At 51.7% G+C, this 21,825-nt stretch overlaps 1 protein-coding gene across 1 annotated transcript; it reads left to right on the top strand.

Annotated features, from left to right (window-relative positions):
• The first annotated feature begins 17,085 nt into the window (after positions 1-17,085).
• Positions 17,086-21,137, top strand: ZSCAN10 (zinc finger and SCAN domain containing 10). The gene is made up of 5 exons (XM_040255180.1): positions 17,086-17,316; positions 17,629-17,896; positions 18,112-18,176; positions 18,352-18,409; positions 19,567-21,137. The coding sequence occupies exons 1-5, from the start codon at positions 17,086-17,088 to the stop codon at positions 21,135-21,137; spliced, it is 2,193 nt and encodes a 730-aa protein (XP_040111114.1).
• Positions 21,138-21,825: the final 688 nt, after the last annotated feature.

Here is a 21,825-nt window from a genome sequence, read left to right as displayed (position 1 = left end):
ATTAGGGACGACAGGAAGTCCCTCCCAGATCCCGTTCCGCACGCAGCTGCAGCCCTACAGGGTTCCCAGCCTGGAGGGTTCCGGGTCTGGGGTCCCGAGGCCGGCTGCACCTGTTCTCGGCCGGCCAGGAGACGACTCCCCAGATCCTCCTTGCTGGCTCACAACCGCTTTATCCGGCCTGTACTCGTGAAACCAGCCAAGCAGGGGCGCCAAAGAGGGAACATAGATTTTGTCGAAGGATTTTGATATTTGAAAACGTTTCAAATGTGCAGCTGTCCTTACAGGACGGACACTGCCCAGTGGAGGGACACGGTGCTCCTTTTCAGTACACAGTTTCTGAAGGTCTTATCGGTGTGTCCATGGAGGCATCCTCGGATTTCATTTAAGGCTCCCACAGTGGTCAGCAGGTCCTCTGAGGGCATAGTAGAATCCCTCAGAATTCTAGGACTCCGAAAACAAGTTGAACTCCACAAGCAGAATTGCAAACCCAATTTCCTGCAAACCCAAAAAATGCTGCAAGGGCCAAGTGGGGAACCAAAGGTGGTAAACTGAGAGCAGATCCCTAATGGGAGAAATATGGGTCCAGGGTTGCTCTGGTTGTTCTCCTTTCTCAAGACAGTCAATCTTATGGGGACTCTCCTAAGTTTTAAGTTTTGGTATCTACGCTTTTGTGTTTTTTTTTTTAATTAAACCCTTGTTGAGCGCACACAGCAAGCACACCAAGGGGATGGTACAGGGGCCAGTGGTGTCTGTTTTCCTGGGTGACGTGGATGCATCTCAGAGGACCTTAAGGTTGGCATGGAGGTCTCGCTGCCTAAGAGCAATCCTAGGAAGCAGAGAGACCTGGGAACAACGCTCTACCCACCCCTACCTCACATGCCTCACACCTTGGAAAGATGTGGGATTAATCTCATTTTTTTTCCAGACATCTTCCCCCACCCCCAGCTCCCTCTCAAGGATAGGGATAGAAGTGACATAGGGGCCTGACCCAGCCACCCCTGACCCAGCATGGGGTCCCAAATCCTAAGACAACCCTGGTGGCTTCATAGTCCACCTCTCCGCCTCCATCTTTCCCTCGGATCCTGAGAACTAAGTTTCCCAAAGTGGGAGAGCAGAGACTATGCTTCACTTCCTGGGGCAAGGCACCCATTCCTCCTTAACAGGGCACAGGAGACCGGGTGTCAGGAAAGGGGTGAAGGTCAGCCCTGTAGTCAGATACCAGGAAGATTCCTCCTGGAAACATTCCCAGGCCCCCTGCCTTCTGCCCATCAGAGTCCTCTGAGATGCATCCACGTCACCCAGGAAAACAGACACCACTGGCCCCTGTACCATCCCCTTGGTGTGCTTGCTGTGTGCGCTCAACAAGGGTTTAATTAAAAAAAAAAAAAAAAACTTAGATACCAAAACTTAAAACTTAGGAGAGTCCCTATAAGATTGACTGTCTTGAGAAAGGAGAACAACCAGAGCAACTCTGGACCCATATTTCTCCCATTAGGGATCTGCTCTCAGTTTACCACCTTTGGTTCCCCACTTGGCCCTTGCAGCATTTTTTGGGTTTGCAGGAAATTGGGTTTGCAATTCTGCTTGTGGAGTTCAACTTGTTTTCGGAGTCCTAGAATTCTGAGGGATTCTACTATGCCCTCAGAAATGAAAAACTGAAAATTGAAAAAATGAAAAATCATGAAAGAAAAATTACCCCTGGAGTTTGATTCTGGTCAGTATTTTCAGGTGTTTTAATCCTCAAGGTAAAGAGAGGTGAACAAAGTTGCATCAAGAGTCAATACTGTTTTCAAGCCAGAAAGGGTTATAAACCGAGGGAAAAGGCACAAGGGGCCTTGGAAAAGATGAACTGTGAAGTCTGGGAGTGTTACTTCATCAAGTCGGTGTCCAGAGTAAAGGAATTCACCCTGAGGTGGACCATCTCACACATGGCAGACCCAGGAGTATACCAAGGGCAGAGAGAGTGTGCGTGTCTTGATTCCCGGGCAAGCGTTTCTCTATCAGACAAAAGGGGCTACTTCAGGGATACTGAGAAAGCCCAGAGGTTTGGATGCCACTATGGGATCACCTAAACTAGACCAAATGAAGTCTCAGCATTTATTTAACTGTTCAGAAAATATTTATTGAGTACCTACTATATGACAGACATTAACTCCTTGGAAATGAGAGGAAACCATTCCAGGGCTTGCTCTAGGCCTGAGCAAGGTCTAGGACGAAGGATTATCAATATTTGCTGTGTGAGAATTGCAGTTCCTGAAAGACTTCAGAAAGGCGCCAGGGCAGAGTGAGTCAATAAATAAAGCAGTCAAAAACTTAAATGCCTTCAGTAACCAGGTAGTATTGAAGATCCCCTGGAGAAGGGAAAAGACTACCCACTCCAGTATTCTGGCCTGGAGAATTCCATGGACTGTATAGTCCACGGGGTCACAAAGAGTCGGACACGACTGAGCGACTTTCACTTCACAATAAATGAGCAGTGCTTGGGGTATAAGACTGGAGTGAGAGGGACTTCGAAGGTCTCAAGAAACCACATTTTGTTTACAAGGGGTGTTTGGGGGTTCGATATAGCCAAAAACTTGAGGATTTTTCAAGAGAAGCCAAAAAAGAATTCAATTTTTATGTGAAATATCCTGAGGTTTGGATGTTGATGACTAAAACCAACAAGCAGTTTAAGAACTGTATACAATTCCAACAGAAAACATCTGCTGTCTCGTTTCACAGGCCACCAGGTTAGGGGTGTACTTACCTCAGGAGCCTGTTTATAAAATAATTGTCACGGATGAAGGGGCTTTTTGGAACTTCAGGGACGGGAAATGCTCAACAAATGCCAACTCTGGTATCCTGTGACTTCAGTGAGCTTGAGTAAGAAAATGCTATCTTTAGTAAATATTGGGTTGGGCAAAATGGATTTTTGGTCAACCCAATAACTCTGTGAATTACCCCCAGATTGGCCTGTGAGCTGATTCAGGTCTTAAAGAGGACCTTACAAAAACAGCCAGGATAATAAAAACTAGGGGAAAAAAATCATTTGATATAAGAAAAACAAAAACAAACATGTACTAATTAAGATGGTTAAACCAGGCTGGAGACAGGGTACTGCAGAGATTTATTTAGCCTTAGGAAAGAAAGAGGATAAGGCAAATAAAGGAATGTGAGAGAAGCCAAGAAAAACAGGAATAATCGAGTAATATCAGATCAAATGTTAACCACTGAAAAAGAAGACGCTTGCTCCTTGGAAGAAAAAGCTGTAACCAACTTGCTCCTTGGAAGAAAAGCTATAACCAACCTAGAGAGCATATTAAAAAGCAGAGACATTACTTTGCCGACAAAGGTCTATCTAGTCAAAGCTATGGTTTTTCCAGTAGCCATGTATGGATATGAGGGCTCTATAAAGAACTTTGAGCGCCAAAGAATTGATACTTTTGAACTGGGATGTTGGAGAAGACTCTTGAGAGTCCCTTGAACTGCAAGGAGATCAAACCAGTCCATCCTAAAGAAAATCAGTTCTGAATATTCATTGGAAGGACTAATGTTGAAGCTGAAACTGCAATACTTTGGCCACCAGATGCGAAAAGCTGACTCATTGGAAAAGACCCTGATGCTGGGAAAGACTGAAGGCAGGAAGAGAAGGGGACGTCAGAGGATGAGATGGTTGGATGGCATCACCGACTCGATGGACACGAGTTTGAGCAAGCTCCGGGAGTTGGTGAAGGACAGGGAAGTCGGGCGTGCTGCAGTCCATGGGGCCGCAAAGAGTCGGACACGACTGAGCGACTGAATTGAACTGATAAGTGTTAGGTAGGTGGAGCCATAAATTTAAAAAAAAAAAAAAAGTTTTTAAGAAGAAAAATAACTAAGAACTTTCAGGGCAGCTGGAGACCAGGTCGTGAGTGTTCAGGCGGCCGGCGGTCCGCTGACCCCCGGAGGTGTACAGGGAACCCGCGACTCCATCCCCGGGGCTGCGAGGTGGCAGCTGGAGGACGCGTTCGGAGCCAAGCGAGGCCCAGAACGCGCACAAGTCGGCGCAACCCAGCTGCGCTGCCAGCAGAATACCGACTCGGGGAGCGCGTCGCCCAGGCAACGACTCTACCGTCCCGCCCACAGAGCACAATCCAGTCCGCGCCCCCGAGGGCAGCCCCGCCGGGGCTGGAGGGTGATCCAGTTACTACCTGACCTTGGCTGGTGTGCTCGCGTTTCCCGTCCGGCTGCCCATTTCAACTTCCGGTTTTCCTGGGTCTCTCGTGGAGCCCGCCTGTGGACCAGGGGCACGTGGGCAACTGGGGCGATAAGGACGGAGGGGCAGACGCCCGGGAGCCCTCAGGTTCCCTGTGGGGAGAATGGGACTGGCCGCGCGAGGGCCCTCTGCTAGAGAGCGCCGGCTCCGGGGACCCGAGAGCGCGAATTCCCGCCCAGCGCTCAGTTCAGCCTCCCAGGCCACGGATCTCCGCCCCTCCACGTCCGATGGGAGTTTTGTTCCAAAAATGAGAGTGTATGCTGCCAACTTGCTCCCTCTACGTAGGTGACACATATCTTACAGATGTTCAGTATGAAAAACATAGAAATAGAGAAAGCAAAGCATGCAGCCTGTCAAAGATAAACACAACCAGACATTAGTAAGTGGTGAAAACAGGTTTTATGCGGTATCTGCAGACAGCAGGGCAAAGAGCTGAGCTCCATCCTATGTGCAGAGGTGACCGGGTGTTTCAAAGGGAGAACTGGGGTGTGGCGGAGAGGTCAGTAGAGTCGGAAAAGTGAAAAATCACAGAAAGCCGGTCAGTGAAGATGCAGTTGGGGGAGGGGGGTGCCTGGCAGATGTGGGAGTCCGGAGTCCATCCTCCCACGGGGAAGGGAGGCAGAGGCCCTGTTCTTTCTGATGAGTACATTTCAAAGGTATGACTCTTAGGGCTGTGAGGGATGCTTCTGGGTTGAAAGAGATATGTTCACATTATAAGTAAATGCTCTAAGAAAGTGAGGTGAGGGGCCCATCATCAGGTGTTGGCTAGAACACATAGTAAATTCTACAGCGTGGAGCTATCTTGGGCAGGCATTTTAAAGGGGGGGCTGCAGTCATCATAGCCTTATGCTGCTGGAAGCCGTGCTAGAGTTCGGTCAAGTCTTGGTGCAGATTTGGACAGACGGTTACGTGCCAAGAGCTCTGCCGTCCTCAAGCAGTGCCTTGCTGTTTTGTAACCGTGGCACACTCTGTTCTGTGGCTACATCACAATTTACTCACCACCCACTCCTTGATGCCCCAGCCTTGCAGCAACTGAAACTACCCAGCAGCTCTTGTGATGGAACCTTTGCTTCTTTCCAAGGAGTGAACAGACTAACATCTGATTTTTAAAAAACACCTTGGTATTGGCTGTGCTGGGTCTTCCTTGCTGTGCAGGGGCTTTCTCTAGTTGTGGAGAGTAGGGGTGACTCCCTAGTTGTGGTGTGTGGGTTTCCCTTTGCGGTGGCTTCTCTTCTTATGGAGCATGGGCTCTAGGGCTTGTGGGCTTCAGTAGGGGCTGCATATGGGCTCAGTACTCGGGCTTCAAAGTGCAGGCTAACTCAGTTGTGGTACTGGGGCTTAACCCTGAGGCTTGTGGATCTTCCTGGACCAGGGGTTGAACCTGTGTCCCCTGCAGGGGACTGCAAGGTGGATTCTTAACCACGGGAACACCAGGGAATCCCCTAACCTCTGATCTTGCAAACAGGGCAGGTAGAAAGACTGCCAACCCCAAACCTGGCTCCTACATCTCAGCTGTGATGCTGGCTTAGAAGTCTGCCCATCACAGTTGGCACATATGGTGCTTTCCTGCCCTGGGCAAGCTCCAGGAGGACAAGGAGGCTCCTCCCTAGGCAGCAGCTCCAAGCATTTCTTACCACGATTGTCAAGTCTGGCAGCTTCAGCCAGGCAACCCATGAACACCAGGGCCAGAAAAGCCCCCAGAAATGTAGAGTTGACTGGATGTTTCCCAAACACCCACATCCCACCTTCCAGAACATTGTCTCTACCTGGGCGCTAAAGACAGCTTATACTACAGGTAGGAAGGGGACTGTCTACTGAGACTGAGCTCAATAGTCAGGTTCCTGTTTTTTTTTTCAAATTATAAAGCATTCACAAAAATAGGATTTTTAAAAGGAGAAGTAAAACTAATGGAAGTTATACATTTCTTTCACACCCAGTCAAGTAAAAAAAAAAAAAAATAGAAGAGATATTTGTGAAAGACCACATGACATGTAGAGGAGGGAGTCTGGAGCTCTCTCCACCTGGCTCTTTGGGGGTAGATATTAGAGTAAATTAACTTACTTTCTCCTTAGAAGTTGCTGCATTTTTAGGAAACCAGGTCACTGTCATTATCCCCAAATACCCTTCACTGTTGCTGTGGCTACCTCCTGCTGTCGGATACCCTAAAGTGTCCCCCAGTCTTGGGTAGAGTTTCAGCCCGTATTCACTCACAAAAGTGAAAGACACTGAAGCAGGGATGGGGGCACTTAGGAGGCGTTGTGACTGGCTACGCATCAGAGAACCCTCCTAGAGGCCACTCATGGGAGCAGATGACAATGGCACTCAGACACCCGCCCTTGATGTCCTTTTCAGCTAATGTTTCCAGCCCTTCATCCTGCTGCATGCAGTCTCTGCCTCCTACCCTCAGCTCGCAGACTCCCTCCTCTACAGGTCATGTGGTCTTTCACAAATATCTCTTCTATTTTTTTTTTTTTCACTTGACTGGGTGTGAAAGAAATGTATAACTTCCATTAGTTTTACTTCTCCTTTTAAAAATCCTATTTTTGTGAATGCTTTATAATTAAAAAAAAAAAAAGGAATCGGGGCTCCATGGAGAAATGGCTGGTCCTAGGACTGGTCGGAGAAACACACAAGATGAGTCTGCACACATCGGGAAAGGACATGGTACCAGCTCCCTGCACAGGTGGGACAGAACCTTCTGAACCTGAATATCCACATACCCTATCACACAGCGATTCCCTCCTGGGCACACACCCCACAGTCACACACCTGTATGGTTCCCAGAGACCTACAAGAACTATTAAGTATGGCCCCAAACTGAACCCCTTCCCCCCTCACATAGCGACAGAATGAATAAACACCACCACGGGGGCATATCTTCAGGGAATCAGAAACACGTGGATGAGTCCCCCACTGTGGAGAAAGGCCAGAGGAGAGTTCCTCTTGTGTGACTTCATTTGCACGGAGTTCCAGAACAGACCAAACTAATTTGCTGTGATTGCAAGTCAAGATCGAGATTATAGGAGAATGGAGGTGACCACAAGGGGGCACCAGAGTAGAGTACCAGTGAATTCTGATTTGATTGGGATGCTGGCTCAAGGGCTGTTTTCAGTTGGTGGAATTTCAACACGTTCTTCATTTTGAGTTTGCGCACATATTTGTGCAGTTCACCTAAAAGTTTACTTTAAAAGAAAAAGGGAGGGAGACTTCCCGGGTGGTTCAGTGGTTAAAACTGCACTTCCAGGGCAGAGGCCAAGGGTTCGGCTGGGGAACTAAGATCCCACATGCTGTGCAGTGTATGGGGTAGGGTGGGGTCGGGGGGACGAAAAAAGGAAGTGAATGAAAAGAAGCCAGTTAGGCCATTGCTAGAATCCAGGCAAGAGAGGATGGTGACCTGGACTTGGTAGTGGCAGTGGAGGTCGAGAACACAGATGTAAGCAATATTCAGGCTATCAGACCTATGGAACTTGGGGACTGATGAGATGGTTAAGGCTCCATGCTTCCAATGCAGCGGGCACAGGTTCGATCCCTGGTCAGGGAGCTAAGATCCCACAAGCTGCATGTTGTGGTCAAAATAAATTAATTAATTAAAATAAAATTGGGGAAGGGGTGGCAGGTACCATGTCCAAGCATAAAGGCAAGCCGAGGAGATAGATGAGGGAAATAAAGCATTCAAACTGATACAGAAAGAGCAGAAGAAACTTGAGGAGCTAAAAACTTAGGGGCCTCTGGTCACAGGTGGAATTTAGAAATCTGGGAAAAAGGAGTGTCTGAGGCAATGACGATCCTTAATCCCATGCATGTTTAAACATCTGGATTCCCTGCCATAACATATGTCACCACCTATAGCTAGAATGAAGGGGCTTCCCTGGTGGCTCAGATGGTAAAGAATCTGCCTGCAATACAGGAGGCTAAGGTTTGATCCCTGGGTCAGGAAGATTCCCTGGAAAAGGGAATGGCTACCCACTCCAATATTCTTGCCTGAAAAACTCCATGGACAGAGTGGGACACAACTGAGCGACTAATACACACATAAGCTAGAATGAAGTGTTGTCTTGGAACCTATTGTACCTTTAAGAAAAAAACTTCTGTTAAAAATAAATAAATCATACAGTGGTTTACCTTCTCTTTAGTTCTCAGTTTTTTCTGCTTTAACTGTGAGATCATAGTAAACCTAGCCCAGATTTCTGCCAAAGTGTGGTTCTTAAGTCTTCATTCGGTCCTGATTTCTGTACCAGCTGGAATTAAACCAACTCATTAAAAAAAAAAAAAAAAAAGAATGAAGAGGAGGACCTCCCTGGTGGTCCATTGGTTAAGGATCCACCTTCCAATGCAGCGGACATGGAGTTTAATCCCTGGTGAGGAAACTAAGATTCTGCGTGCCCCAGGGCAACTGAGCCTGCCCTGCTGAGCACTGCTCCCCTCCCCGCCCCCTCCCCTCTCAAGAGCCAGTGTGCCCTAACAAAAGAAGTCCGAATGCCAGAAGCAAGACCCAGTGCAGCCAGAATAAATAAAAGAATGTATCTCAAAATTTCTTACATATATAAGAATAGTTAGGCCAGGGTAGTGAGGTGGGATCAGTTTGGCGTGTTCAGAAATTGAAAGGCAAAGGAAAAGAGGACAGAAGATGAGATCCGTGGCAGGAAGGGGCTTTGGGCTGAGCCCCAGGCCGAGCTGTCTGGACTTAGTTCTGAGTGCCACAGAAAGCCACGGAAGAGCTTTAAGCAGCACAGTGAAGGGATGCAATTAAATGACCTGCCCAAGTCACACAGCAGCAATCGGCAGAGCTGACTGCAGCTGGAGCTCGCAGAGCCAATGGCTGGCTCCTGCCAAAGACACAAGCTAAAAAGCCTGGGGGACAGCTTTCATTTACAGACACTCAAGACAGAGCTGAACAGGCAGTGCTCACTCCTGCTCTCAGCAGAATGCCTAGTGCCTTTGTCCCAGGGCTGGTCCCTAGTGAGGGGTTTGACTGTGCCATAAACACTCCTAATTACTCCTTCAAGAGGGCAGCTGCCCAGAGGAAAATGCTAAGATGTTACTAATGCAGTTTAGAAACATACTTAAGCCACTGGATAGTGAGTGTCACTCAGCCGTTTCCTATTTTTGCGACCCCATACAGGCCATGGAATTCTCCAAGCCAGAATACTGGAGTGGGTAGCCTTTCTCTTCTCCAGGGGATCTTCCCAACCTAGGGATCAAACCCAGGTCTCTGGTATTGCAGGTGGATTCTTTACCAGCTGAGCCACAAGGGAAGCTCAAGCCCCTGGATAAGCCAGAGCCTAATCAAGGGATCACAGTGTTTTTAACAGTAGCTCTTCCCATAGCTGGAGAAGGATTTTCTCCTTTTGCCCTGAATTATTCTAAATAGAGGAATCCTACGAAAACTGAAAATACAAGAAATTTGTTTTTCTTTTGCAATCTCTGAAGAGATAACAGAAAAGATGAAGAAGACTGCATCAGTCAGTATTTTCAAGGACTTTCACTGACCTGGATAATACTAGACATATTTTTTTCATATTTAATAAATAAATGCCAAGTTGGGGCTTGTTTTTTGTTTGTTTTTAGACACCAATTACTTTCCCCCAAAATCTAAGGTAACAACTAGAATAGTTTGTGTTCACTTTCAAGATAATTCTAGAAGATATTGATATATACACTAAACAGGTGGATGTATATCAAAAATCCTTTCAGGATGCGTTTATCGTTTACTAAATGGAGTAAAGTAAACTTCACAGAATTTTCCCCTCTTAGCGGCTAACACTCTGGGACAGAAGAGTGTATTTTCAAAGATGAGGACGAATTTGAAGGAACTTAAGGTGGCTCAGACGGTAAAGCGTCTGTCTACAATGTGGGAGACCCGGGTTCGATCCCTGGGTTGGAAAGATCCCCTGGAGAAGGAAATGGCAATCCACTCCAGGGCTATTGCCTGGAAAATCCCATGGGCTGTAAATCCCATGGACAGAGGAGCCTGGTAGGCTACAGCCCATGGGATCACAAAGAGTCGGACACGACTTAGCCACTTCACTTCACTTCAAATGTGTATTAAGCCTCTTTTTTGGCTTTCGGCATCTTAGTTCCCCCACTGGGGACTGAATTTCCGCCCCGCAGTGAAAGCGCGGAGTCTTAACCACTGGATAGCCAGGGAATTCCCCTAAGCACCCCGCCCCCCTATTTTTTTCTGCAAAGTAATTTGAGCTGCTGCTGCTGCTGCTGGTAAGTCACTTCAGTCGTGTCCGACTCTGTGTGACCCCATAGACGGTAGCCCACCAGGCTCCCCAGTCCCTGGGATTCTCCAGGCAAGAATACTGGGGTGGGCTGCCATTGCCTTCTCCAATGCGTGAAAGTGAAGTTGCTCAGTCGTGTCTGACCCTCAGAGACCCCATGGACCGCAGCTTTCCACGCTCTTCCGTCCATGGGTATTTCCAGGCAAGAGTATTGGAGTGGGGTGCCATTGCCTTCTCCAATTTGAGCTAATAAAAGTCAAAAGGAATCCTCGCCTCAGTGATCTGGTCCTGCCTGGATTGTAAGCCTCAAGGGGGCAGCACTCGTGTCTGTATTCAGCACTGGGTCCCTGGGGTCAAGGACCATGCCTGGACGCACTCAGGGAAGCAAATATTTCCCGAATGAATGATGCGCGCGTGAGGTGGGCCAGCAGCACGGATATTAGTCAGGGCCCATCCCTGGGCGGCGAGTTAGTGGTGAAGGAGGCCAAAAGCTAGTGTTGATCTTGCCTCACTTGCCTTGCTGCCGGGACGCTGTTTCTGGGGGTTGGGTCAACTTCATTTCTGCTTTTCTGACAGATTTCCAGGGAAGGTGTGCACCTGAGTCGGACGCCTGGAAGTCACTGTCAGCAGCGATCACCGAGCCTGGCCGCTGCGCTCCCGGCCAGCTCCCCGAGGTTCTCACCCAGGCCCGAGGCACCGAGACCACCACGTCGGATCGTTACCCGAGGAAGCCACGTCCTTCCTGCAGCTCTGCCCCATCGCGCCCGGACGGGGCCCGCTGCTCCCGGTCTCAGGGCTCGGACCTGGCCTAGTCAGTGAGGGCCGCAGCGCTCGACGCGCGGGTGGGTCCTGGAGGCCGGGCCGGGGCGGCGGTGCCGGGGTTGGGGCGTGGAGGCCCCGCCGAGGCGGAGGGGTGCGGGACACACCTCCGCCCCGCCGCCCCGGCCACGCCCAGGGGGCGTGGCCTCCCTTCCATGTCCGGGGTAGGGTTTCATGGTCCCGCCCCGTTTGAGGTTCCTGGCCCCGCCCCGGGCGGGGGCGCGACACCCCCCGCCCACCCGTGAGGTGCAGGGAGTTAGCCTCTCCGGGCGCCAGGTGCAAGGTGCCAGTAAACATCGCTGGACGGGGTGGGGGGCTCTGCCCAGCCGTTCCTCGGGCATTCCGTCCATCCTCACAAGTGCCAGGCGCTAGGCAAGGAGCAGAGAAGGGATACCGCCCGCTGTCCTGTGAGATTCACACTGGACAGTTAAAGGAACAAAGTCCAGGTGCTGTCAAGGGCAGGAGACTAGACCCGATCCGGGGAACCAGAGCGAGCGCAGGGTCGGCCACTGAGAACAGGGCCCAGCACCCCCCAAACAGCAGGCGCCCTGAACGCCCAGCCGGACACCGCGGACTCCCCAGAGGGAAGCGCCCATCCCGCTGGGGCCAAGGACGTGACCCCAAAAGGCCCTTTAGACCAAAGGGAAAGGCTTGACTTTGGAGTTGGACTCAAGGCTGTTGGTGAGGCCACTTCTGCTCCTGGGAGCCCCGCTTAGTCACTGACAAAGAGGGGACAGAACCCACCCATAAAGATTCTTGGGAGGATTTTAGGTGGCAGTGTCGACTGGTGACCTCTCTTCCCCAACACATGGTCCTGCTCTGTTTTCTTCTTAGTACCTGTGGTTTGCTCCTGTGCCCTGGCACGTAAACCCCCTGAAGTCTGGAACTGTCCCTCACATTTAGCTCAGTATCCTCAACACCAGCAGCAGGCCCTTGGCAAAGATTTGCTGCATGAATGAAATGCCGACCAAAGAACCACACACACAGCAGGCTTTTTTTTCTGGCCATACATGGAGATAAGGGGAACCTCCCAGTCTAAGGCTTGAACCTGCCCCACCTGAGCCTGGGAGGAAGCACATGGTCTTAACCACTGGACTGCCACGGAAACCCCAGCAAGCGTTTTTAAATGGCAGCTCTTGTCCCCCACCAAACATACAGGTTGACAGACCCTCAAGGGGCACAGAGACAGTCCTGACTAGGTGGGTCTCAGCTCTTACTTGGAGGGGTAGTTAGACTCTCAAATGCAGGCCAAGGTTGGAATCCTAACCGGCTGCTTTGTCTACTTCCCTGGCCCCGCCCTCTCCCCACCCCGCTCCCAAACTGGGAGGTTAAGGGTTAACTCAAGGAAGCCCCCCCTCACCACCTGGATGGGATTGGGGCAGGGAACTTCCTGTTCCATTTTCCCGGAGTCCTTCCCCAGGTTGGCCGAAGCTGACTCTGGCCCTGCAGGCCCTTAGAGAACACCCCCACAAGTGGTGAGTTGCAGGGAGGCCTGGGGTGCAGGGTGCCAAGGACAAACTTAAGGGGTTCCTTGTAGCTTGGAGAGAGAAAGGGGGCTCCAGGCCTCTGGAGGGGTGGTGGGGTAAGGCATTAGAGTGCCAGAAGAGTCTTGGGCAGACGTGGTTGGTCTGTGCTGTGAAGCCCAGTGCTGGGGAGTCCAGGGCTGGGAAGACCGGGAGGCCTGTGTCAGTGGGGGCATTTGGGAGGGTCGCAGGACTTCCTGTGACGTGGGCTTGCTATGCCCTCTGGGGAGCAGAAGGCAGGCTCCACGTTCCCCCAGGTGGACTGACCGGGCTCCTCGACTCAGCTCAGCACTAGAGAGGCATGCAGCCAACAAAGACGAGCGATCCAGGGAGCACGGGGGAGTTTCTGGCCAAGGACCCCGGCTCTGGGCGCCCCCGTTGTCTGAGTGGGTCTTGTGGCCACCCGGGCTGGTCTGCCTTAAGCCTCTCCGCCACTCTAGGCTCCAAGTTAAGCTGGTCAAATACCGGAGGATGGCTGAAGAGCGCCACACCCTGCCTCCTGCAACCCAGCTGACCCCCCACAGATGCGCATATTCACAGAGCTTTTGTCCTGCAGACTTGGGGGCGGGAGAGACTCTCCTGGCCAACATCCCTTGAATTCCACCTCTTTCAAACCTTTTGGTGAGACCTCACCTGAAGCTTGTGGCATCCCATGAGTTTAGGCCTGAGGGTTGGAAATTTGAATGCCCTTAGTTTTTCAGATTTGTGCTGTAATATTCTGGTTTAGACTAGGCAGGTCACACACGGCTGGAGGGTAATTGGGTCCTTTTCTGTTTCTGAGCTTTTGCACCGTAAGATCAGTGTTCTCTCCTTAAAGCAAATCTTCGCTTCCCCTGGTGTGACCTTGAGCAAGTCACCCATCCTCTCTGCACCATCCTCTTTGCACCTGTCGAATGGAGAAATTATAGTTTACCGCTTGGGATGGAGTGAGATGAAGCAACCCTAAGCAAAGAACCCATGCAGAGAAGCTCTCAGTACATGCCAGCTGTTAATACTGCGTTCCTGATCACATGTGACTGGTTCTGTATCACTTTTTTGTGCATGCTACCAAAACACAAGAAAACAAAAATCTATTTTCTTGAAAGGTAAAGACCTCTTCTGCCCTAGACATGTTTGCATGCCTTCCTCAATAATTACAACTGCAAAGTAGATAGGTGGGTCGTGTGTGTGGCATCCCAGAAGAGAGGTGTCAATGAGTGGAAGGAACCCTGTGTGCCAACATGTAGGAAAGAACGGAGGTTGAACAACGCTCTGGGGGAGAGGATGGAGGTGGGGAAAGCTGGGAGATTCTGGAGTGCTTGGGGGAGACTGGAGAGTGGCAGGAAGGAGTGGGTAAGATGAGGGAGAGGAAAGGAAGCTGGGAAGATGCTGGAGGGGGTGGAGGGAGCTGGGGCTTGGGGGCTGGTCAGGTAGCCAGGACACAGGCCTGGGTCTGTGTTTTAGCATCACGACCCTCTTCTCTGAGCTGGGAAGTCCTAGGCTCAGTGTCCTGTGTTCTTTAACCTCATTCAACCCCCACTCACCCCACCTGAAAAGGAGGTTCAGAGATCCCTCAACCCCAGATGAAGAGGGCTTAAACTATCAAAGCTCTTGGCCAGGCCAACCTCTCCCTGATTCCATCACCAAGGCTGGGTTGCCTTCTTGGAAGAATGTTTGTACCTCTGTATCTAAGTGTCCTGGGCTGTAACATGGTCATAATAGGATGAGCTGTTAGCCATTGTGTTTTTACTCAATGAGAACAGCCAGCACTTAGACGTGCGCCCAGAGTGTACTGTCTGCAGGTGTGGGCACTGCTCTGCTGCCTTTACCTGGTGGGAAGTGATGCAGGAGGGCTTCTGCCCAACTCTCTGCCTTGGATGTTCATGTGCGGGTAGGGAAACAGGTCTGGAAAAGGCTCTTTCGCAGCCCTGAGGCTGGAGAACAGGGAGGGCAGAGAGATGTTGGAACTTGGGTTTCCATAACCATAAAGTAATCCCTGCCTAGATTGAAGTATAAAAGTGACTCAGGAGTTCCAGGGTGGTTCAGTGACTTAGGATTCCACGTTTTCACTGCCAAGGGTGCAGGTTCAATCCCTGGTCAGGAAACTAGGTTCCCGCAAGCCACATGGCTGAGCCAAAAAATAAAATAAAAGTGCCTCAAAGCTCTACAAGCTTGTTCGGAAGTGTAAGCCTCCTGGCTGGGTTGTGCTGAAGGACTGAACTGAGTCCTCTAGGGGTGGGGCTGAACTGGGGTCAACTCCCTCTAGGTAGGTCTCCGCTAGCCCCAAAGGAAGGAACAGTCTTACAGAAACAGTTCCCCCTGATGCCAAGTTAGAAGCACTTTTTTTTTTACTGTTAGCTAGACTCACAGGGATGTTGTGATGGATACCTCCCAGTGGACAAAGGAAGAATCCAGGATTTAAAAAAAAACCCGAAAACTAGGAAAGAAAGGGAAATGTCTGTGTCTCCCACTCATCCCCCAGCTCCCCAGGCTGCACCTGCTGGACGCCTCTATGCTTTGGCCTGCCTCGGGGACACATGTATCACAAGAGGGCAGTCAGCTTAGTCTCATGTGGACACCCACCCACCGACCCCATCTCTGTGGCTCATCCTGGCCTGTCTCCTGGGATGGAACCCAGGGAAGGAGACTGGGACACTAGCTGGGAGCTCAGCCCTGCCCTGGTCAGCTGGGTGATCTTGGCTTTGACCCCTGAAAGCTACCTCTGATTCTCACCAGAAAGTGAGAATCAGGACGTCTGGTTAAGGAGTGATCCCATGCATGAACTACACCCACTGCCCACCCTTTTAGCTTTAAAATTCTCAAACTTCCAGAGAAGTTGAAAGAGCAATGCACTCAACATCCATACACCCACCTCCCGGATTCGACAATTGCTATAATTTTGCCACTTTTGCCTTGTTGATCCAGAAGTGTGGATGAAACCTCACGCCTCTTCACTTCCAAATCCTTAACATTTTCTAAGAATGAAGACACTTCCAACATAGGGCAAGGCTGGAATCCCATCTCAGAAGTTGCTAGTCATTTCCCTTTTCGCCCAGGGCTCCACCAGAATCAGATTTCCCCAACTATTTCCCCAAAGCTATTTCCCCAGAATAACTTTTAGCACCACCACCCCTTCTTAAAGGTCAGGATCCAGTCAAGGTTCCCACGTTTCCCTACGTCAGCTGTTAGCCTCCTCTACAGCAATGTGCCTACAGGCACTTATTTTTTTATAACAGACTTGGAAGAACTTGGACCAGGTTTCTGGGAATGTCTGGCCTTTCGGATCTGTTCGGTTGTTTACTCAATGGATCATTTGGCTTGTTTGTTTTATAATCATTTTTAAAATATTTTATTTATTTATTTTTGGCTGTGTTGGGTCTTAGTTGCGGCACATGGGCTCGGTAGTTGCTGAGTGCGAACTTCTCTCTAGCTGTGGAGCCCGGACTTAGTTGCTGTGCGGCCTGTGGGATCTTAGTTCCTAGACCAGGGAAGTCCCTGTTTTATGTGACATGTAACACTGAGTAACTTTAAGGTATACAGCATTTCATTTATATATTATAATATGATTGTGATGTAGCAATATGTATCATATTACATAATGTATTACAGTACAATATTATTATCTGTATTTGCTATACTGTGCATCAGATTGCTATGGCTTATTTATTACTCGTTACAAGTTTGTACGTTTAGACACTATCACTCTTAGCCTCTCCACCAGCTTGTTCTTATTCCCTCCAATGCCCTTTAACTGGAAGTTGGGTCTAAAGGCTGGATTGGATTGCGACGGAACATTTTTGGCAAGAATTCCCCCTTCGGTGGTGCCAGGTACTCCCCGCGGTACCATATCAAGAGGCAGGGACAGCCAGACTGTCCTCTTTCGGGGCTGCCAACTTTGGTCCCTGGGGCAAACTGAGGTGAAGTTCTAAGTGCTGCAGGAAGGAATGGATAATACTGAGCAATTCGATTTCTCTGCCTTGTTTGGTCAGGCTGAGCCACTACCTGTGACCCGTTCGAGAAGAGATTCCTCTGGAGACCACACCTGCAGGCACCCCTTAACACCCCGGGTGTGGGAGCCAGGAGGGAGAGACTTGAACACGAGAGCAACTGTGGTGAGGCGTCCCCAAAGTGAAGGATGCTTGCAGAACCCGGCCCAGCTTCGGGGGAGCCGGAGCAGCTCGGAGCAGTCAAGCTGGAGGAAGAGGAGGAGGCTGCCAGCCAGGAGGACCCTGGGCGGCCAGAGGCCAGGCCCCGGCCCGAGGTGGCTCACCAGCTCTTCAGGTGCTTCCAGTACCAGGAGGACATGGGGCCGAGGGCGTCCCTGAGCCGGCTCCGGGAGCTCTGTAACCACTGGCTGCGACCGGCTCTGCACACCAAGAAACAGATCCTGGAGCTGCTGGTGCTCGAGCAGTTCCTGAGTGTGCTGCCCCCACACCTCCTGGCCCGGCTGCAGGGCCAGCAGCTGAGGGATGGCGAAGAGGTGGTACTGCTGCTAGAGGGTGTCCAGAGGGAGTCTAGCAACGTGGGGCCGCTGGTAAGAGGGGTCGCCCAGTGGGCTGGACAGCAGGGGGAAAGGCAGGGACTTTATCACCCTGTTAAGAAATCACTGAGCTGAGACTTTGCTGGTGGTCCAGTGGTTAAGACTCCGTGCTTCCACAGCAGGGGGTTCGATCCCTGGTTGGGGCACTAAGGTCCCACGTGTCTTCCTCTGCCAGTTCCTTCTTGTCCTCCTAACTCCCTCCCTCCCTGTCTGAGCTTCACCTTTGCACCGTGCCACTGCCTTTGGAGTTAGTAGGATGTGGATTACTGTCCTGTCTGTCCCCTGACATGGGTGTGTTCTGAACAGGATTTCAGTTTTAATGCTGGCAAGAATTGTCCCCGTGCAGACATCACCTTGGAGGAACAGGGGGGCTCTTTCCAAGTCTCCAGCCACAGTCCCAAGAAGGAAGTGCCCTCAGAAGGGCCTTCAGCCCTGGAGCCATCACAGGCGCTCCCGCCGTCCCAGTCGGGGTCCTCCAAGCCTGCTGAGATGGGGGACTGGAGACGTCCCCTGAGTTCAAGGCAGCCACTGAGCCCAGGTCCCAAGAGGACTTTGCAGGCCCCGCAAGAGAGTGGTGAGGCACCGGGGCCCTAGGGAGATGGAGGCCTGGGGTTTGAGGGGAGCTGGGGGCCCAGGTGGGTGGGGGCAGGGAGGGAAAGGGGGCAGCCTCCCAAGCTGGCGGGAATGGCGGAGAGCCCCAGGACCATGCCCATGGCTGCACAACCCCGAGGCCGCACGGCTGTAGGGCTGCCTCCTCACAGCTCTCTGTCTCTCCCCCAGCGCCGTCAGCCCTCCAGGGCCCCGAGCTGTGGCCGGAGGAGAGCTCGGGAGATCAGGAGCTGGCAGCGGTGCTGGTGAGCTGGGCGGGTGCCCTCACTCCAGGCCTGTCTCCTGCTCTGCAATGTTCTCCAACCCTGTGCTTTCAGAAAACCCCTGTCTTAATTTAAACCTGGAGAGGTCTTCCTCTCTCTTAGGTCCCCAAGCCCCGTTCCTCACTCACTGACAATCTCTGCCATCCCTTTGTTACAGGAGTCCCTGACCTTTGAAGACATCCCAGCAAAGAAGGCTTGGCCTGTGCATCCTCTGGGTGAGACAGCTTTTTCCCGGGTTTATGACCACTGAAGGCTTTTTTGTATGTCCAAGGTGGCCCCTGACTTTTTGGCCTCTTTGGCTAAAAATGAGCTATTTTGATGAGGTGATATATATTTATATAGATCTATATTGATATGTCCGTATCTATATAGATACAATTTTAAGGCTCTTTGCATCTAATCATCAACCCCCACCCCCAACTCTGAGCTTTTAAAATAAGTGGTTGGGAATTCCCTGGTGGTCCAGTGGTTCGGACTCCAGGCTTTCACTGCCATGGGCCCTGCTTCAATTCCTGGTCAAGGAACTAAGATTCTCTAAGCTATTTGACATGGCCAAGAAAAAAAAAAAAAGGTGGTCATGGCAAATACTATATGGTATTACTTATATGTGGAATCTAAAATATGACACATATCAACTGATCTATAAAATACACAGAACACTCGTGGTTGCCAAGGGGGAAGGAGGAGTAGATTGGAAGTTTGGGATTAGCAGATACAAATTATTACATATATTAATAGAATGGAAAAACAACAATGTCCTACTCAATCTTCTATAATAAAACATAAGAGAATATATATATAATTGCACGAGTTTGCTGTACAACAGAAAGTAACACAACATTGTAAATCAACTATACTTCAATAAAATTAATTACAACAGCTAAAATTAAATAAAATAAGGTACTTCTCTGGTGGTCTACTGGCAACTAATGCAGTCCCAATACAGTGGGGCCTAGGTCAAGGAGCTAGACCCACAATGTGGCAACTATTAATAAGAGTTCACAGGCTGCAGTGAAGATTCCGTGTGTGTCGCAACTAAGACACAGCACAGCCAAACACATAAATAAATATTTTAATTAATTAAGTAAAATTGGTGGTCATGGGAAGGCTTGCTAACCGATATGGGTCTCCATTTGGGAGAATGACATAGTGGTGATGGTTGCCCGACATTATAAACAGGCTTAACGGACCAGAATTATACACCTTACAACTGGTAAACCTTATGTTATTTGGGTTTTACCCCACCCTCTGCCCACCTACAAACTTTGCAGAATTCTGGGTTTCTTTCCACTTCCGAGCACTGAGGTTCTAGTGATTCCCAGAAGGCCCTCTGAAAAAACCCGACCTGTCCTGTTTGCTGCTTCTTTTTTAGGAACTGGAGGCAGAACCCTAGAAGAGGCTTTTAAGGCAGAAGAGCTGAAAGGGGTGTCCTGGCCCTCGGCTGCCTCAGCAAACTCCCAGGCAGAGAGCCCCAGGGTGGCAGAAGAGCCCCACGCCCAGTCGCTAGGATCAGGCCCTGAGACGAGCGGCCCCGGAGGAGAAATGTCCCCTCCCGGCAGGAGTGACGTTCTCAAGGTCAAAGCAGCCGAGGGCGCCCCCACGTCGGACCCGGAATTCAAGTTCATCTGCACAGACTGCGGCGTCAGCTTCCCGCAGTTGGCCCGCCTGGAGGCGCACCAGCTGCGCTCGCACCCAGGCGCGCGGTCCTTCTTGTGCCTGTGTTGCGGGAAGGGCTTCGGCCGCAGCTCTATCCTCAAGCTGCACATGCGCACGCACACAGACGAGCGGCCGCACACCTGCCACCTGTGCGGCCACCGCTTCCGCCAGAGCTCGCACCTGAACAAACACCTGCAGACGCACTCCTCCGAGCCCGCCTTCCTGTGCGCCGAATGTGGCCAGGGCTTCCAGCGCCGGGCGCGCCTCACGCAGCACCTGCTGGCGCACGCCCAGGACCAGAAGCCCCCTGGCGGCGCCCCGGAGACCAAGCCCCCGGCACCGCCCGAGCTGACCGTAGTCCTGTGCTCCCACTGCGGGCAGACCTTCCAGCGCCGCTCCAGCCTCAAGCGCCACCTGCGGATCCACGCCAAGGACCAGGGCCACCAGTGCTCAGAGTGCTCGGGTAGCCTGCGCGCCGGGCCCGAGCGCCGGCCCTATGTGTGCGGTGAGTGTGGCAAGGCGTTCCGGCGCAGCGAGCACCTGGGGGCCCACTGGCGCGTGCACACAGGCGAGCGGCCCTTCTCCTGCCAGGTGTGCGGCCGCAGCTTCAGTCAGAGCTCCCAGCTGGTCTGTCACCAGCGGGTGCACACGGGCGAGAAGCCCTACGGATGCCCGCACTGTGGAAAGCGCTTCATGCGGCGGGCCGGGCTCGCCCGCCACCTCCTGACCCACGGCGGCCCGAGGCCCCATCACTGTACCCAGTGTGGCAAGAGCTTCAGCCAGACCCAGGACCTCGCCCGCCACCAGCGCAGCCACACAGGCGAGAAGCCCTGCCGCTGCAGCGAGTGCGGCGAGGGTTTCAGCCAGAGCGCCCACCTGGCGCGCCACCAGCGCATCCACACCGGGGAGAAACCCCACGTCTGTGACACCTGCGGTCACCGCTTCCGGAACAGCTCCAACCTGGCCCGCCACCGCCGCAGCCACACGGGCGAGCGGCCCTACAGCTGCGAGCAATGCGGCCGGAGCTTCCGGCGCAACGCCCACCTGCAGCGGCATCTGGCCACCCACGCCGGGGCGGGGGACGAGGCCGCATCTGGGCCGGCTGAGCCCCCGCAGGAGTGCCCAGAGTGTGGCAAGGTCTTCAGCCGCAGCTGCAACCTGCTGCGGCACATGCTGGTGCACACCGGGGCCCGGCCCTACTCGTGTGCACAGTGTGGCCGCAGCTTCAGCCGCAACTCCCACCTGCTGCGCCACCTGAGAACCCACGCCCGAGAGACTCTGTACTAGCTGCTCCCGCTTCTGCGGGGCGGATCGAGGTGCATCTCCCTAGGCTGCTCCCAAGCTGCCGCGCATGCGCCCTGCTCCCACCCTCCCCCACACTCACCTCCCTCCGGCTCCACTGACCCCGCGTGGTAATTCTTCCCTTGCACAGAAGCATCTCGTCCAGACCTCAGGAATGTATTTTAAAATACCCAAAGTAAAATAGCCTTCTGAACATGGCCCTTCTTTATGTTTTTTTTTTTTTTTTCAGTGCCACCTGTTACCCTCTCCACTGGGTATGTGGTGATGCCCTCTGCTTCCCCCACCCCTTCAAGAGCAGGCTGGGTGGGAGCAGATCCAGGGAGAGTTCCTCCACCCGGAAAAGGCTCACTGTGAGTGTGTGTATGTCTGTCAGGGTGTGTGTGTGTGTGCCCATTGTCGGGGGAGAAGACAGCTGTTAGAGCCAACTGTGGGCAAGGCCAACCAGTCTCACCCTGGAGTGATTTCTCCTCTGGAGTCCACCACTAACCTCCGTGTTCAGTACAAGGACAGTGTATTTTGGCTGTTTAATTAAAATTGAATAAAACTTAAAATCCCAGGTGTTAGATTAATACGGGAAACCTGTTCCTGTGGAAGGTTGGTAACTAATTCAAACAAAATGGTAGCAGTTAGTGGGTGATTAATTCAAACTGAAAAACTAAGCCTGCCTGCAGGT

The sequence above is a fragment of the Oryx dammah genome, unplaced genomic scaffold (assembly GCF_014754425.2).
Source record: "Oryx dammah isolate SB20612 unplaced genomic scaffold, SCBI_Odam_1.1 HiC_scaffold_2, whole genome shotgun sequence".
Classification (NCBI taxonomy): Eukaryota; Metazoa; Chordata; class Mammalia; order Artiodactyla; family Bovidae; genus Oryx; species Oryx dammah.
Note: the sequence above shows the minus strand (reverse complement) of the source record. Positions and strands in the feature narration are given on the sequence as shown.

What these genes read in the sequence shown, in the direction of transcription:
- ZSCAN10 (XM_040255180.1), top strand. Translation starts at nt 17,086, where the DNA reads ATGGGGCCGAGGGCGTCCCTGAGCCGGCTCCGGGAGCTCTGTAACCAC. An exon ending in CTAGCAACGTGGGGCCGCTG is followed by an intron (nt 17,317 to 17,628) that starts GTAAGAGGGGTC and finishes TGTTCTGAACAG; the next exon opens with GATTTCAGTTTTAATGCTGG. An exon ending in AGGAGCTGGCAGCGGTGCTG is followed by an intron (nt 18,177 to 18,351) that starts GTGAGCTGGGCG and finishes CCTTTGTTACAG; the next exon opens with GAGTCCCTGACCTTTGAAGA.